General features: G+C 40.8%; 1 protein-coding gene across 2 annotated transcripts; it reads right to left on the bottom strand.

Moving 5' to 3' along the window:
- Nucleotides 1-1,603: 1,603 nt before the first annotated feature.
- TRIM59 (tripartite motif containing 59) lies at nt 1,604-10,219 on the bottom strand. 2 transcript variants are annotated; one of them, XM_083365075.1, is made up of 2 exons: nt 10,075-10,219; nt 1,604-4,548 (listed from the first exon to the last, which is right to left on the bottom strand). In XM_083365075.1, exon 2 carries the CDS (start codon nt 4,543-4,545, stop codon nt 3,367-3,369), a length of 1,179 nt encoding a protein of 392 aa, XP_083221201.1. In that variant the 5' UTR covers nt 4,546-4,548; nt 10,075-10,219; the 3' UTR covers nt 1,604-3,366. The 2 variants fall into 2 exon arrangements, with proteins under 2 accessions (XP_083221201.1, XP_083221200.1); XM_083365074.1 differs by having other exon boundaries at nt 10,163-10,186.
- Nucleotides 10,220-18,839: the final 8,620 nt, after the last annotated feature.

Genomic DNA, 18,839 nt, shown 5'->3' with positions numbered 1-18,839 from the left:
TAGAAAACCAACTAGCTTTATTTCAAACCTGAAACATCACTTTCTCAAACATTGCACAAAACATTTCAGACGAGCTGCAGTTTGGTAGAAATAAAACTTGGCTTGTGGGATGGTAGTCTGGGTTTTGCTTGAAACAAGTCATGGGAATTGCCGAATAATTATAAACAGTAAATGTGACAAGGATGGTAGGCATGAAACCTGGTTAGGTGACTTTGGGGTCAGTCACTCTCTTAGTCCAACTCATCTCACAGGGAGGTGGTTGTGGGAAAAATAAGAGGAAGGAATATAAGGTATGTTCATTGCCTTGAGTTATTTATAAAAATAATAAAGGCAGGATAAAAAAAATCTTTAAAAAAATTATGCTCTACAGCAGACATCAAACTCGTGATGTCACACAACGTATCGACTTTTGCCATTGCCAGCAATGGGGTGGGCGTGGCTTCTGTGTGAAGCATCCGGCTCGCAGGCCGGCAGTTTGACACCCCTGCTCTACAGTAAAATGCAAAACAATTTCTAAGCAACAAAGTTAACAAAATTTAAATAGAACCCTACCCTTTGACATAATGTTCACCTCACACACAAACCTCTATATCAATAAGTGGGAATGAGAACCATCAGATCTGGACATCAAATTAAGTACTGGACACAGTCGAGCATGATGGGCAGATGGATGAGTTACTTGCTCTTTCTACACTTAACCCCTGGCCCTTTCAGAGTTCTGAATGTAAACAGTAGTCTATTGCTAGGCAGGCTTCTGTTGGCTCACAGCCAGCGTTCTTAGGATAAAACTTTTGACCAACTGTAGCTCTCACAAGAAATTCTGAGCCTTATCTGAATTGTTTTCCTGGCAGCGTCAGATGAAACCCTTCGTTTTTGGACTTGTACCAGTTTTAAACTTCTATCACAGAAGACAATTTTTAAATCTGCCCTTTGCAGTTAGTTTGATTTGCAATTGGACAAAGGGGATGATTAGGTGCACGCAAGCTGAGATTCAGAGATTCCATTATTGTGAAGTAGCAACTTCTTTACTATAGAAATTTTGGATTAGCAGTAGTTGATCCCTTCTGCAGGATTGAAGGACCTATTACATCAATTCCATTCTTGAAACTTTTAAGACATTCTAGGGATTCCTGTATTCTGGAAAGTTTTTTGCTGGCAGGATTAGTGATCCTGTCACAGCAGTGTTCCTGATTTCTATGATATGCATTGTAAAGACAAAACATAGCATAAGGACTTAAGAGGTTCATATTGAATTATGGGATAAATAGATCACTAAAAAAAACCTTTTCTCATTTGTAGTGTCTGCAACTGTCAAAGTTTAATAGTAAGCACATTTATAGATTCCTCATGCCCCTGCTACAAGGTGCACTTTAGGCTACATTTGTTGTTTAAAATTTATCAAGTTATATTTATTTTTCTTTGAAGAGGATCCATTTCCCTGGAATTGGGCAGCATCCAAATTCAGCAAAATAAATAAAATGTATCTGTCTCAAAACTATGAATTGTGACCACATTAAAGCAAATCACAAGTGATATTTGCATTTAAATCTAACGTGGAGAACAAACATGCATATTGAAAAGATACAATGATGTTTCTCATCAGTTACAATCTGTCTTACCCAAGAACAGTTTATTTTTCTACACATTTAAAACAGCTTCAGAAATAAATTAATGCAATTGTAGCTAAATGAAAATTATTTTATTAAAAGTACAAATTCTGAAACTTGCAAAACCCATACAAATTTAAAATTTTAAAAATATGAATGAGAACCAATACTGAGGATGGAGATTACAAATTCCAAAAAAACCTCCCTGATCATCATGCGGCGGCTATAAACCATATATGGTATGACTAACAGAAAAGAGACATTATTTAAAATATATTTTCTACCAGGCTCTTGTGCTGTATGTTTATGTTGAACTAACTACAGTCAAGGATGATGACAATATTTACTCTGAAACCACATTTATAGTTTACATTTATTCCTTTTTAGTAATCTCATTTTATGTGGTAACAGCTAAATATCTGTTTTTGCAACAAGAAAGCATGTTAAACAAGTCTTTATAGAAAATTCGTTAAACTCCACAAACTATTCTGAAGAAGCTGATAGGCTCTGCTATTTTGGCCATTTAATCATTTTCACTGCCATTTGCATAAACTGAAAATTGCCAGGATCAGTTCATTAATCCAACATAATTTCATTTTAAAAAGTATGAAAACTCTTCTGGCAATTTATGATAATTCTGTCAGGTAATGCCAGATTTATTTCATGGAAAGTTCACTCACTATTTAATATTCTACTGTCTTCCAAGAAAAACGAAGGCCTCAGTGAAATATGTATGTAAAATAGGAAGCAGTTATAAGATCATTGTTAAAATAACTATAATGCTCGTTTGAAGTGTCAGGCTCAAATCTTTGTGAAACTAAAACTAGAACCCCTGGGAGATTTATTGCAAATGCTGATCATTAAAAAATTGTAAGCTTTATGAAAGCTGAGATGATGTAATATAAATTTTAAATGTTAAGACTAGAAATATAACTTGTTTCCCCACTCATCAAGATAACCTCTATAATTAAGGGAGTTAATAAAAATATTTTATTTTTCTTAGGCATGCTATTTGAAATATTAGAACTGAGTAGAAATTGTTAGATGTTTCATCTAACTTTCCTTTTTTCATAAGGAAACACTTTAAAATATTTAGTCTCCAATATTTATTCCTAACAGGAAAAGCAATTTAAAATAAAGTTTTAGGATAATTAGCACTAATAATTAGCATTAATGTATAGTGTATAAAAACTATGCATGTGAAGACAACAAAGATGTGACCGGAGTAAACCATCAAGTCAAGTCAAACTCTACTTTGATCCCAAAAGAAGAGAATATTTGTAGCTTAAAGTTGAACTGTAAGGTCCCTGGTAATATCTAAACTTGTTTTGCACACATTTCATTACACAACTATGGTGGTAACACCATTATTGCTAGAAGTGAATGGGGTTTGCTCTCTGTTTATATGCAAATATCTTGCCCTATCACTGTTGGTGGAAGTGTTCTTAGTGGTTGATAATGTAACTGCAAACAAAAAAACAAACCTTGATTCTCATCACACAATTTTTACATGATCTTCTGTTGGCCAGAGATTACCCCTGCATGCATGTTGAGAACAGAATTGAATATTTATCCAAATAGTACAGGCTGTTACTCGCCTATTTGCTATGCTAGGTAATTTCATCCTCTGACACACTGACATTGATATCAATTAAACCTTAATTTAACATCAAGCTAAAATTAAATCCATTAGAATTCAGATAATTTTCTTAACAGGGCAAAAAGTTGCTATCAAAAGCAAAAATATTATTCAATTAAATTAAGGGTGTATCATAGTATTTTCCACTGCTATGTGCAATCTTTTACTTAAATCTTGATAAATTATCTGCAAGGTATCAAAAATATATGGAAAAACTATTTCAGTTATGAATGTTAATATATGTTGGCTAAAAGCAACAGTAAGAAAAATAAAAGAAATTAATATAATTGCCAAAGGACTTAAGGGCCAGAAGGATTTTTTAGCTGGTCTAGTCTCATTGTCACAATCCTGGGTATAGACTTTTTGCTTTGAAATTAGCTTTATTTTGGGAATGAGAATTTTGTTAATCTGGTTAAGTTCACTTTTGCTCCACACATCTTTTAACACCTGTCCTATTCGAGGGTGGATTTCAAGTGGCTTAATCATTGGTAATGGTTTTTCCCTCAAAGATTTAACACGCTGACGTATTTCCTCAACTTTCTCCAGAAAATGAAGAGGAGACTCTTCCTCCTGAAATGATGTATTCAGTGACATTAGTTCAAGTTGTTCTTCTCGTATTCCTTTCAACATTTCTATGAGAGGTTCATATTCTGTCTCAATCTGCATATTTACATCATCCAGAGCTGCAAGTAAAGCTTGTTTTTTCTGATCAAGGGTATCCCCGAGTCTCTTAAAATATTGCAAAACTGTTTTTTTATCCTCCTGAACAATGCTCCCACATTGAGCTTTCTGTTCTTCAAGATTCTGAATAAGCAAACAAACTTCACTCCAATGTTTGTCTGTCAACTGCTCAAGGAGTCTTCCAGGAGTTTCTTTTTCTTTCATGTAGGCACTTTGTAGATCATCTATAGGATGGCCATGATGTTTTCCTATTGTAAGACAATGGCCACACACAAGCTTTCTGTCAAGCAGACAGTAAATATTTAACGGCTGTCTATAATGTTCATTGCAGGTAGCAACTTCAGGATGATCCTCTTGTTGATACTTTTCAATAATAGCCTTTAATGCAAAGTTTACAGGCAAAGAGTCTGTACCAGAGAGAGGAATTTCAACAATACTTCTACAGTTGGGACACTTCAGAGGAAGCCTTAGAGGTCGCCATATGGAAAAATTGCTTGATATCTGAAGAATACTTTCCAAACAATTTCTACAAAACGTATGTGAACATGGCAGTACACGAGGATCATCAAATATACTGTAGCAAATAGAACAAGTTAATTCCTCTTCAAAATAATGCATTTCCTAAAATTAAAAAAAGATAGAAATGTACAATGGTTAAAAAAATATTAAAATTCTGATAGTTCAAAGAAATTAGCTATTACATGATTTAAATGCAAATCTTTAAAAAAAATACAAGCAGAATTAGCCAACACAATAAATAATACATGATTAATTCCCACTTTATCTCTTTGGTGTAAGATATTAACCTAATTACTATTTATCTCTAATGTCAAATTTGCCTGTAGTATCCAGACCAGACATGTCAAACACAATGGCCCTCGGGCCAGATCTAGTTCTGGCCCACAGGGTTGCCCTGGAGAGCCCGTGCCACCTCTGGGAGACTCTCATGTGGTCTGAGAAGGACAGCGAGGCTCCTCTGATGGACCAGGTCCCGTCCCCTCCGCTGGAGACCCCAGGATCCCCCCCAGTCCCATCCAACCCTCACAGGGGGCCCTGATGCGATTGACATTGAGCTGGCTGTGCCCACCTTGCCTTGCCCATCCAGTCAGCCAAGCCCACCCAACCATGCCCCCACCTGAAGGCAACCACAATGCTGATGCGGGCCTCAATGAAATTGAGTTTGACATCCCTGATCTAGACAAAAAAAAATCCAAAAATTAACAATAAAATGTTAACAAGAAATGCTGTCAGCTTTGCATCTTACACACATTTCATCATTCCATTATTTTTAAAATTAAACTACTAAGCTTTTATTAGGTTTACAGTCAAAATAAAATCATGGAATAATAATTCAAGAACATAAAGTGGCAATTTAGCATAATTCTGCTTTAGTTACCATGTTTTAAGCTAAGCTTAATATTTGTGGGTATAGCCTAATGCTTCAGAGAACAAAAACAATAGATAAAACTGCCACTATAAAAACAGATAAAAATCTATAAAGCCTGAGTTATTAATATCACAAAAACAAAAGTTGTTTTTTATCTTCCACCAATAGAGAACAATGCCTCTGAAATCCAGTTGCTCAAGTAATTAAGGAGCAGCACTCCAGATCCAACCTGAGGTTGCTTTTTGGCAACATTGGGATGAGAAGCTGGACAAAAGTATCTACCATTCTTATAGATTGATTTTTGTAATTAAGCATTGTTCACTTATTTATAAAGCAAAAACGTGATTGTTTCGAGAACTGTACATATTTTAGAGAAAGGCAGTTATATTGGGCCAATTGTAATAGAGCTTTCAAGTGTCCTATAACTTTATTTTGGAAAAGCTATTCTGTCCACACCTACACATTACAGCTAGAGCTGCACACAGTAAACTCTTAAGCAAGACAACAAAGATTTTCAAACAGAAGTAAACAGGTTTCATAGCACTGAGCCTTCTCAGAGAACATACATTAATCTTTGCTGATCTTCCTCCTAACAATTTTCAAGGCCTTTATTGTTCACAAGTGATGAAAGGGCCATAGCAAATATTTATCACACGACACTCCTGACAGATGTCCGAGGTTTGATGGAATGGGACAATTTGCCACAGCCAACTCACTGGCCATTTTGCCACGATCAATTTGCCGCAGCCAACTTGCCACTCACCATGGCCAACTCACCAATTAAACAATTCAATTTAATTAAAATAACTAAAACATTATTTTAATTTCCATCATTCACATTTCACTTTGTCCCTTATCTGGCATTTTTTTCTTTAATGATTCTTTTCCACCATTTTTTTGATATTAGTGTAACTCTTGTCCCACAGCAAGTTGGCCATGGAGAGTAGTCCCACAGTGAGTTGGCCGTGATGGGTTGGCCATGGCAAGTTGTCCTAAATTCAGGATTTATGTAAAAGAGTCCAGATGAAAGATACTCTGGGTTTTCAAAGAAATCAAATAACATTTTTCCCTATCTATAGTCTCCAAGACTAGGGGAAAAAAACTCATTTCAGAGTACTTTAAGAGATTAATCATCTCTGAGACATGGGTGCCATTAAGCATTTACTTATGGAAACATTCCCTTAACCGAAAATGAAACTGACATTGTACTACCGTGTTTCCCCAAAAATAAGACTGAGTCTTATTTTTATTTTTTGCCTCCAAGAGGCACCAGGTCTTAATTTTGGGGTAGGCCTTACCTCACCTCTGGCACAGATAGCCCCACCCAGCCGGTCCACTTCTGGGGCCGAAGTTCTGCAGCTACATTCGGGCCTGCATTTTGCAGTCAGGCCTTTCCAGTGCTCAGCTGCTGAGGTCTTGCAGAACCAAGCTATGGATTGAATCCACAGCTTGGTTCTTGGCTGTGCAGGCCTTCTGGAAAGCCCTGTGACTGAGAAATGCAGGCCTTGCGGTAGAAGAGGCCTCAGAAGAAAAAGTGGGCCAGCAAGAAGAGGCCTGGCTGCAAGGAAAGTGGGTGCGGGGTGGGTGGGGCAGCTCCACCCCCACACCCCAGCTTGATTTTTAGGTGTGTGCCTCACCCCAAAACTAGGGCTTATTTTTGGAATAGGGCTGATATTAGGCCCACACCCGAAAATCGAGCTAGGGCTTATTGTTGGTGTAGGTCTTACACCAACACGGTATTCTACTCAAGATTAAAAGGTAAAGGTTCCCCCGCACATGCGTGCTAGTCATTTCCGACTCTAGGGGCCAGTGCTCATCTCCGTTTCAAAGCCGAAGAGCCCGCGCTTGTCCGAGGACGTCTCCGTGGTCATGTGGCTGGCATGACTAGACGCCAAAGGCGCATGGAACGCTGTTACCTTCCCACCGTAGTGGTCCCTATTTTTCTACTTGCATTTTTACGTGCTTTTGAACTGCTAGGTTGGCAGAAGCTGGGACGAGTTAACAGGCACTCATCACTAGAATATTAATTTTATTAAGCTTAATTTCATGTAAAACTACAATTTGATCACCTGTCTGTCATAAAATTCAATGTAACATTGCAAGAAATGATACAATCATTTAATATAATATAACCTTCCCATATTATTATCTTTCCACGAGGGAAGAAAGTTTGAGGGAAATTGTAATATATAAAGTAACATGCCTCTTTTTAAAGTTCCTAAGTGAATACTACTACCAATGCATCCCCATGTTTTGAGATTCACTAAAAGGCAAGGATACACCAAACTCTAGATCAGAGGAATAAGAGGAAGAGGCCAAAGACAAATACCTGAGATCCACCTTCTTTTCAGAAGTTAAGTGTTAATGTTCCACAAAGGAAAAAAAGACTCTTTTTGCATTTAAAAGTTATACTGTGTATGACACCTGGGAATTGTTTACCCCTGATATTGTAAAATAGTCTTACTGTATATCATGTTTTTTAAAAAATCATTTTGGAAATAAAGACTGGGTACTATGCAAAAGTATTTCCTCTTTTCTAGATTTCCCCCCTCTCTTACCGGCATATTTTAATGGAAAGACTCTTCAAAGGAAGGAAAAAGTAATCTGGAGGCCTTGTATTATTTTTAAATAATTTATTAGATTTTTATCCTACCTTTATTGCTTTATAAGTAACTCAAGGCAGCAAATATATATAAACTACCCAGTAGGGCTGTATTACTATTATCCTTCTCATTCTTCCTATTACCTATTCCTTATTTTCTTATTACTATAACTTTGTTGCTTGTATCTTATAATTTAGATTGTTTTATTGAGTATCCTAATAGGATTTATCTTGCTTATCTAGTATCCTAAGACCATCACTGAGTGTTGTATCTTGTGATTTATGATGAATGTTTTTTACGATTAAAATAATGATTTTATTGCTTATATGTACATTGAGAGCTTATGCACTGGAGACAATTCCTTGTGTGTCCAATCACACTTGGCCAATAAAGAATTCAATTCTAGTTCCAATCTATTCTTTCTCTCTCCTTCCCCTTCCCACTTCACTCCCCCACTACCCTGTGAGGTGGGTTCAGTTGAGAGTGAGTGATTAACCCAAAGTCACCCAGGCAACTTTCATGCCTAAAGTGAGACTAGAACTCAGTCCCATGGTTTCTAGGCCAGCATCTTTACCAGCAGTCCTCAGTGTCCATCCCCAAGCATCCAAACGTTTGACTACAACTCCCAAAATTACAAACAATGACCAAATGAACCAAATAAACAACCATATGTTGTAAAAACAGAAGACTAAGGAAAGCTGTTTTTATATTCCCTAACTAAGCTTCATCTGATTTATTAACAGATTTATCAGTGTATGACCACTGTTAATTGGTGATGGCCAACAATGCAGATAGTGGAAGATCCAACTGGAACAGCTATACATTTTGAAGGCTGACAGATAGAAAACTAGCACTGGTAGAGAAAAACTATAGGCAGTCCTCAACTTACAACCATTTGTTTAGTAACTATTTAAAATTACAATGGCACTGAAAAAAGGGAACTATGACAATTTTCAAACATGTGACCATTGCAGCATCCCAACGATCACATGAACAAAACTTGGCTGCTTGGCAACTGGCATGTATTTATGACAGTTGTCCCACCCTGGGGTCATGTGATCACCACTGGTAACCTTCCCAGCTGGCTTCCAACAAGCAAAGCGAATGGGAGAAGCCAGATTTGTTTAAGGATCCGATTCACTCAACAACTGCAGCAATTCGCTTAAAAACTGTGACAACAATGGCTATAAAATGGAGCAAAACTCATTTAATTGCCTTGCTTTAGCCATGGAAAGTTTGGGCTCAGTTGTGGTTGTAAGCCGAGGACGATCTAAGCCGCTTGCGACTTTTCTGAATTCATCCAGTTGGCCACGAACCAGCCAGAGAAACCCGAACCGATAACCAATCCCACATTAAAAACCAAAGGAGGAAAGGAAAAGGACAAAGGAAAAGTGTAACTTACGAGTTACACCTGCTGGGATGGCCTCTTCTCCACTTACGTGACACGCGAGGCAAAAGCCTCCCACTACAAGAGCCTCTTGCCCAGGGGTCTTCAAACTTGGCCCTTTTGTGACTTGTGGACTTCAACTCCCAGAATTCCTCAGCCAGCATGGCTGGCTGAGGAATTCTGGGAGTTGAAGTCCACAAGTCACAAAAGGGCCAAGTTTGAAGACCCCTGCTCTTGCCTAAAGGGACGGAGATGACCGTGACGATCACCAGAAGAAAAACCTCAACACAGGGCGAGAGGAGATCAGCGGTGAGCACCCAAGAACCAGGCTGCTGACAATCCCTGCCCTTAAAGAGGAAGCTGTCGGCTGCAGAAAACGAAGGTTTTCGTCCCTTCCAGCTCTAACTGGAAAAGATACGAGCAGTCCGATAACCCTCCCCCTCGCAAACGAAGTTACTAGCGCAGGGGTCGGCAACCTTGGCTCTTTTGTGACTCGCGGACTTCAACTCCCAGAATTCAACTCCTGAGGCAGGAATTCTGGGAGTTGAAGTCCGCGAGTCACAAAAGAGCCAAGGTTGCCGACCCCTGTACTAGCGTAAGCTCGAACTTTCCCCTCCGTCCCTCTCCGCTCACAGGCCACCGAGGGCCCCCAAAAGCAGTTAACGGCCAGGGCCTGAACCCCTTCCTCGCTTGGTTTTTTTAAGCGAACAGGCACGGCGCCGATTCTTCCCCCCCCCCCCCCGCCCGCCGCCGCCGCCGTCGAAGTTCACCTCAGCCTCCCGCCGGATTCCTGAACCGCCAGCAGGCCGCCCGTTTTCCCTCAAACTTCTCCTGCCGCGGCAAACGGGCTTCCCTCACCGGAGACGGCATCGGCGGCCTCCTCTAACGATGCTCCTCCAGCAGCCTCCAATCAGAATCGACAGGAGAAAAAAAAAAAAGAGAGAGAGAGAGAGAGAGAAGAAACGGCCGGCCGCTTCGCTGCTGCGCACGCGCCGGAAGAAGCCAACGTCCTCGAGCCAATCCAAGCTTTCGGTAGGTTTTGTTCGAAAAGGAAAGGATCGAGGCGGGAGTGTGGGGGGGGAGAGGGGGGGGCTGCGATGCGTTTCCCCGCGAGATAACCGTTAACGGTCGCCTGGGCTGGGCGGTGCCGCTACGTCATTTGTATCTCTTTGTCGTTTGGCCGGGCTTAACCGACCGAGGTGTTTTTTTTTTGTGTGTGTGTTTTTTCCCCTGACAATTTTCTGGAAGACTTCAGAAGAAACAAAACGCTCGGATCTGCCTTTCAAACGTTCCGAGATTTGAAAGCCAGGCGGAAACTTACACGCGCGTCCGAAAGCGTGCCGAGATGCTACAGAGTTTGTCTTAATGAAGTGTGCTTTGGTGATGATCGGTAGCCAGTGGTGTAGCGTGGGGGGTGCAGGGGGGGCCGGTCGCACCGGGCGCAACATCTGGGGGGGTGCGCTCACACTTGCAACTCTCTGCCCCTGCCTGGCTCACTCACTCTCACTGCAGTGCTGGCTGTGCGAATCCAATCCGAGCCGCCGGGTCGCTGCCCACTGTGGAGGGGGGGTGCCAGGTGTGCGGTGCGGAGAGAGAGCGAGGGACTATTTGGGGGAGGGACAGTGCAGCGGCCGCCCAGCGCAGCGTTGAGCACGGGAGAGAACCACACTAGACCAGCCCAGGCAGCAGCAAGAAGAAGGGTTTCTTTAACTAATCTAGTGGAAGAGACTCGAGTGCTAAAATCCACGGGTTAGGGGGCGCAAATTACTTGCCTTGCCCCGGGTGCTGACAACCCACGCTACGCCACTGTCGGTAGCAGTGCAACAAAAACAAGTTTGCCAGGCGCGCCTCTTGTTGCTAAGACTGGATCTGATACCTTTCGCGTGGGGAGTCTGGACTGCCCCAATAGGACTTCAGGTGATGCACTAGGACAGGGGTAGGCAACCGTGGCTCTTTTATGACTCGTGGACTTCAACTCCCAGAATTCCTGAGCCAGCTAGGAATTCTGGGAGTTGAAGTCCACGAGTCATAAAAGAGCCACGGTTGCCTACCCCTGCACTAGGAGCAACGAGACCCGTGTTCAAGTACAGTGTCACTTCACTGGGTGGCTTTGGCCAATCGCCAATCATTGGCTCTGAGCCCAAGCTATCCCATGGGGGTGTTTACGGAAAAACGGAGGAAGAGGAGGGAAATGCAAGTTAAATTAAAGGAGCCTTGGTGGAGCAGTGGGCTAATGCCTCCTTAAGTAACACCAGCTGCCTGCAATTAATGCAGGTTCGAGTCCCACCAGGCTCAAGGTTGACTCAGCCTTCCGAGGTAGGTAAAATGAGGACCCAGATTGTTGGGGGCAATAAGCTGACTTTGTAATAATGCCGCTTGGGGGGTGGGGGGTGAAAGCCCTAATAAGCAGGCATATACATAGAATGAAGCCTATTGCTAAGCACATTGGTTTGTGCTTAAATTGTAAGCCGCCCTGAGTCTTCGGAGAAGGGCGGGATATAAATGGAATTTAAAAAAAATATATTAGAACTTAGTGAATGAACAGGACACTACGGGACAACGGAAATATCAAAATAAGTAATAACATGAATAGAACGTTGGCAAAGAAAAGCTCAAGGAGAAAAAAATAAGAGCGGCCAATGCCTTACAATTGGAAAATATTTTTTTTTTAAAAAAAAGAACTGGTGCCTTGCTTTGGGTTGCTCAAAAGCAAACTATTCTAAGTAAAGCAATCAAAACCAAAATTGAAAAACGATTCAAAGTACAGATTGTGTAAAGAAGCATGCAAAAAAAGAACACAAACTGATTATAAACAATAACACAGTCACCAAAATGATTCACTTGAAAATCTGTAAAAATTATGTGCCAATAATGAAAAATTGGTGGGAACATATGCTGAAAAAGCAATAAAAATAAGCATGTTAAAATACTGTGGGATTTCTGAATATAAGCTGATAAAAGTCTAGGCACATAACACACCAGGTTTAACTGGCTGGAGAGAAAAATGTGGACAGTTGATGTGGCAATCTTAGGATTTAGTAGAATAGAAGACAATTGTAAAAGCTCACACAATATAAAGATCTGAAAACTGAACTTGAAAGATTGACCTAAACCAGGTGTGGTGGTCCCAGTGGTTATTGACACAATGCCATACCAGAAAATCTTGATGGCATTAGATTATCTGTACATTGACAAAATTTCATTACAAAAGGCCATACTGCTTGGTTCTACACGTATACTGTACTGCTACATTATGGTATCATAGGTTCAGAATTCATCTGCTTCTGGGAATGCACAAGGTGGTACATCAGCTGATTCTGTTTTGGAAAGGCGATTTACAAAGATCACCTTTTGGAAAGCATACCCAGCTGTTATACTGTGTAGCCTTCCTATATAGTAGCTGCCTCATGGCATCCCAGAAGCTGATGTCATTTTGGAAGAGGCCACAGTTCTTGTGATCTGAGAATGGTGGTTGATTCCAGAATGCCATGAGGTGGCTTTGTATAAGGCGGCTATGTGGTGCATCAATCTGGCGCTCTTTTGGAAAGGTGATCTTTGGAAGATGTAAATGAAGGTCTGGCGCAAAAAATCCAAGGATGTGAGGCCTAGCTGGGCAGGAAGCAGGCCCAAAAACTATGGGGACCCAGCGGAGTGAAAGAAGGCCCAAGGGACCCAACTGGGTGAGATGGAGGCAATTTCAGTGTCCCTGCAGCTGGTCGTAAGGGCAGCCAGCTTACAAAATGGTCAAATGGTGATCACATTACTGTAGGGGCACTGCAGCAACCGTAACTGCTGAACTAATGGTCTTAAGTTGAGGACTACATGAACTCTTTAATTGTGCTTTTTCAGTGTTGAATTTCATATGTGCCATCTTTCAAACGAGATCTAGAATATTCAACAGTAGATGAGATCACATTTTAGTCAGGTAACTGAACACCCCTGAGGCAATCTGCTGGAGCAACTCACAAGGACTACAAGCATTTTAAATCTGGGGCATACTAGCCTAAGGAAGGTTGTGATCAATTTGATAAATCTTTTATATAGACTATTCTGCTGCTGAACAATTAGTAAATACTAAAGTATTTTCATAGGGACGCGGTGGCTCAGTGGGTTAGGACGCTGAGCTTTTCGATCAGAAGGTCAGCAGTTTGGCGGGTCGAATCCTAAGTGCCGCATAACAGAGTGAGCGCCTGTTACTCGTCCCAGCTTCTGCCAACCTAGCAGTTCGAAAGCACGTAAAAATGCAAGTAGAAAAATAGGGACCACTACGGTGGGAAGGTAACAGCGTTCCGTGCACCTTTGCCGTCTAATCATACTGGCCACATGACCACAGAGACGTCCTCGGACAAGCGGCTTTGAAACGGAGATGAGCACCGGCCCCTAGAGTTGGAAACGACTAGCACGCATGTGTGGGGGAATCTTTACCTTACCTTACCTTACCTAAAGTATTTTCAGAATGTTAAAGATAAAGGAAATATTTACCCACCTTTCCAGTAGAAATGTGCGGAAATGATATTTGATAACCATTTCTAACTGTGAAGAACCAGTGGCTATGACTGAAATAAGCAAACTAGGTATCAAAAATAAAGACAATATGATATGCTTAGAATTTTTAAAACATTCTTTTTCTGACTAGTAGATGTAACAATGCAGAATATTTACACCTCCGATTCTGCAGGAAAACACCAATGGACTGTGATCTCCCATCTATTATATACATAATCCACAAAACTTTATAAACAAAGACTTCATATTTATTTTCTATATGACCTGGGCTCTTCGGCTTTGAAACAGAGATGAGCTCCGGCCCCTAGAGTCGGAAACAACTAGCATGCATGTGCGGGGGAACCTTTACCTTTTTTTAAAGTACATACTCTGACATATTGTGAAATGTTTACTATAATAAGTTTGAAAAAGCAAATAATGATATACTTTTGCCACTGTGTCATAAATAATGTTTATCTTTTCAGAGTGTATGAGCATCTGTTTTTACTGATAAAATTAATTGTATATTTTATAACCTGCCATAAAAATTCTGAGAAATGTCTGGAATTGTGTCTGGACAGTTAAAATCCATTTCAGAATAAATGTGATAATACAAATCACTCTTTACTCAGTATGTTATCTGATGTGTTTCTTTTCATGCTCTAATAAAAAACAAGTTGCCATTTTACACAATCGTGAACATAAGCTAATCTTCTGCACAGCTTCATTAAACTTTCAAACTTTCCTTTTCCTGAAGTAAAGGAATTTTAATCTTTATTTATAAAGATTTTTAAAACTATTGTTTGGAAGGCCAAAAGCAAAAACCAAACAAACCGTTGGTATAACTCAAGGATCCAAATATTACCTAGAGTAAAATTGAGTCAAATCTGGGTATCAGGTTGGCATACTTCTGTTTGATATATATATGGTACCAAAATATTGTAAAATATTTCCATGGTGGCGCAGTGGTTAGAATGCAGCATAGCAGGCTAACTGCCAACTGCCAGGAGTTTGATCCTGGCCGCTCAAGGTTGACTCAGCCTTCCATCCTTCTGAGATAGTAAAATGAGTATCTAGATCAGGGGTGTCAAACCACCGGCCCGCGGGCCAGACACATCATCCGGAAGCCACACCCACCCCATTGCTGGCAATGGCAAAACAGTCCCGATACGTTGCGTGACGTCACATGACGTTGCAAGTTTGACATGTCTGATCTAGATTGTTGGAGGCAATATGCTGACACTAGTGTAAACCATTCAGAGTACTGTAAAGCACTGTGAAGCAGTATATAAGTCTAAGTGCTATTGCTATACTGTAATAATCAAGCATTTAAATTTATTCAGAATCTGACAGTGTGACAGATTTCACAAACTCAGAAAATTGGGAAAATTATATTCAATACCAGACATATGAGCAACCCTACACATGGGTGTGCCTCTTGGATATTCTCGGGGTGGACTTCCATCTCCTGGAAGCCTCAGCAATTTCATGAATTATTCCATATTATCTTGAGATGCCCAGATTGAAGAAGCCTGCCATAAGTCGTGTTTGCACATTATTTATTTATTTATTATTATTTATTAATTTTATTTGTATACCTCCCTTCTCCCGAAGGACTAAAATATATACAATTATTCATACTGCTTTCCTTTAAATGCTGGAGTTTAGCAGAGTTTTGATTTTGTGGCAAGGTAAGTCCGGTTAAATTGCAATACTGTAATTAATTATATCACAAACCTCTAGGGTATCATGAATTCAGAAAACATATATATATATCAACAATATTTCAGGATAATTGACTTTAGAATCCAGATTATATCGAAGGAAAATATTTCATAGAACATCTCTCTCCCCATTATCATTTTATTTTAATGTTATAATGGCCATGTTTCATCTTTTGGATAAGAAGACTGAAAAAATAATGTATGTTCAAATAGATATGGAATAAAATGATTCTTCAAGTACCAGTTCTCCAACTGTTTATGGCTTTAGGGAATATTCATCAGCCAGGATAAAAAAAGTAAAAAATAGTTCTATTGAAAAACAACTGATTGAAAATTATACAGTATTTGAAACTTGAGGCAGTTTGTTTCTTGATCCCAAAATACAATTGTGTCTGGAACAAACTTGTCAGATATCATGGCTCTAGGAACCAGTTAGACCACTAAGATTTCATATTATCAATAATTAAGAAAAATAACCACAACTGCAAAATTTAACAATTGTTCTTCACTTTACAAAGGACTCCCAAGCTATTAAAATTGTTAATGTGTAATACATTTGTAATTTAGTACGTCTGCTTTTAACAATCCCAATGCAATGCTTGGCCCATCCCCCCCAACCCAAAAGTAAAGGATACACCCCATCTTTTTACACTGGTCTATTCCTGCGCGCTTGTTTGTATTTCATCAGAACTCTCCGGGTTTAACGGTTTTTAAAATAGTAATTTATATGCCAGGGTTCAGAATCCCGCCTCCTCGACAAAAATTCTAACAGCGTTTGTAGTCCCAAGCACAGAGCGGGGATTAGTCAAAGAGCGATGGCATTCTGTACGATTTTATGGATATCGTTCTTGAAATGTTCCCAAGTAACGAAAGGTTGACAAAAACTCCCGTCTGAATTGAAATTTAGTGAGAACGTGGCCTATCCGCAGCTTACATTCGTCACGTTTGAAAGCCAACAGATAACTTTAGCGGGTAATTGGGAACCATCAATCGGGAAGATCTTTCTCCACCAAGGCTAGTTAGTACCTGTAGCTGCGAACTGTTCACTCCGCAAAACCAAACCGCACTCGCCTGGCGGGAAAAGCGGGATTTTCTTCCCCATCTTCTCTTCCCCACCCCAGCCCCAAGTCGGGCTTTAACTGTCCCTGTCGTGTTCTGACCAAGTCGCCGGGCAAAGCAGAGGCAGGCGAGCCGGCGCCCTAGGGGATCGCGGCTGATCGTGATGGAGACGGGCAAGAGTACCGAGGACGCCAGAAGCCTCCCGGAGCCCAGAAGACTCCACTTGATTCGGCGGAGGCGAAGGAGACGCCAGCGGGAGGGAAACTTGGCAGCGGCGCTGACGCAAAGCATGGCCTTAGCCGTGGTGGGCACGGCGGGCGCTTATCCCAGCTGGGTGCTGGTGAGCGGCGGAGAGATACAGATTGTGCTGGGAGCGTCTTGGGTCATCAACAAGGCCGGTCCCGCTTCCGGGTCGCTGCTCCTGGGCCCGAACGGGGCTCCCCTCATGTTGGCCATCGCTTTCTGCTGCGTCTTCAGCGTGCTGATTGGCTCGTTGGCCCTGACGCTGGACTTCTTGGGATGGCGGCGGTGGCGCTCGTGGGCGCCGCTGTGCCACGGCTTCGCTGCGCTGTTGATCGCTTGCGCGACGGCGCTCGGTTTCTGCCTCTTGCAGGTGATCAGCAGACGGATCCGCACCAGGAAGGAATTTCAGGGCTACGATTTATCCATCAGCCCCGGGCAGAGCCTTTTCTTGGGCTTCCTGGCCTGCATCCTGTCAGCCGCCGCCACTTACGTAAGTTTGAAAACCCCGGCGCCGATAGAACCGCCACGCACCACCCGGGATTTGGAAAAGCTTGAGGAGTTAAGATTCTTCCCGAGCCGCGTTGGACCGGGAGAATTTACCGACAGCTCCGCAGCGTCCTTCTCTTTGAGGAATACAGTTGGACGCCAGAGCAGCTCAACGGACGACATGGCGTCAGAGAAAGAGCTCTACGATTGTGAAAACTGCAGAAAACTGCAGACGTCTTCTTCCCATGAATGTTCTCTAGAAAAAGGAAGGGGACAGCAGAAAGCGAAAGAGGACCCTGGCCGAGGGTGGCCGCGGCGGCTATTCCGGAGGGAAAATAAGCATTTAGCTAAAGTGGCGGAGGGTGAAAATGAAGAGACTGTTTGCAGTTCTGAAACCTAGTTTCTGACCGGCAATCTGGAAGCCAAAAGCGCACATACTTTTGGACCAACCTCAACAATCTGAACGTGTTAGGAAAGCAAGACTCGAGCACTATTATCCCTTTCCCGTATTTATCCTTAAAGGATATTTTTACTTTGGAGAAATAATTTCACTGGACATTCATTAAGGGGAAATGAAAAATAATAAAATAAAAAATAAACGTCCTGTGAAACAGTGGAAAACTAAATGCAGGCATTTTATAATAGTTACTTCAGCTGAGTTACTTCAGCTGAGTAAATTTCAGTTTTAGGTGGTGTAGTCTTCAGATTTACACAATTGTTCACCTTTAAGATTGTATTTCTACCACTATAACCATTTTGTTCAAATCAGACCAGCTACTTTTCAAAGGTTATTTCAGTACTTCTGTGTGAATTAATGTTAAAATTCAGATCACAACAGGAACTTGGTCTACAATTCTAAAATAGAGAACTATCATTTCCAGAGATCACAGTATCATACTTTGAGCCATTTGTTGAGGAAATATCTTGAGGCAAGCCAGCTATCTCACCTAAATACTGATACACTACCTCCAGCTTTAGATTGTATCACATTTTATTAAGCAATTTATCTTTATTAGATATATTTTCTGAATGATGTATGTTCTGAAGCTTATCTGATTCTTCAGTCTTGCTTCCTCTCCCCACCCTTTATTGATATTTATTCTTAGACCATCTTGTTTCTTGTGAGAGATTTATTATAGGGTAGTTTGTTTTTAAGTACTATCTCTAAGGTGAACATGAACCAGTTACAAAGCTGCCTTTGACAGATACAGTACTTGGCCTTCAAATACTTAAGATCCAAAAGTTTTATTAGTGGATTCAAAATGGAGCAATAAGCTAATTTTGAATCTTGGATTTAAATATGCACTGTGCAAACACAAATAGGCAGATCACTTTAAAAATATTTAAAATAGCCATCAGTAAGATATTTTTTCTTGTAAAAAACATTTTCAATTAAATTTGACATCTGCTACACACGGGAAAGAAAAAAAAAAGAGCTTTTGTAACCTCAAATGGCGTTTCCTCATTTTCTTTTAAAAATCATTGCAAACATTCTATTTGGGGATAAAATCAGCGGAACAACTTCTGTCATGTATTAA

The sequence above is a fragment of the Vipera ursinii genome, assembly GCF_947247035.1.
Source record: "Vipera ursinii genome assembly, chromosome: 5".
Lineage (NCBI taxonomy): Eukaryota > Metazoa > Chordata > Lepidosauria > Squamata > Viperidae > Vipera > Vipera ursinii.
This window is presented reverse-complemented; position numbering and strand designations above follow the sequence as displayed.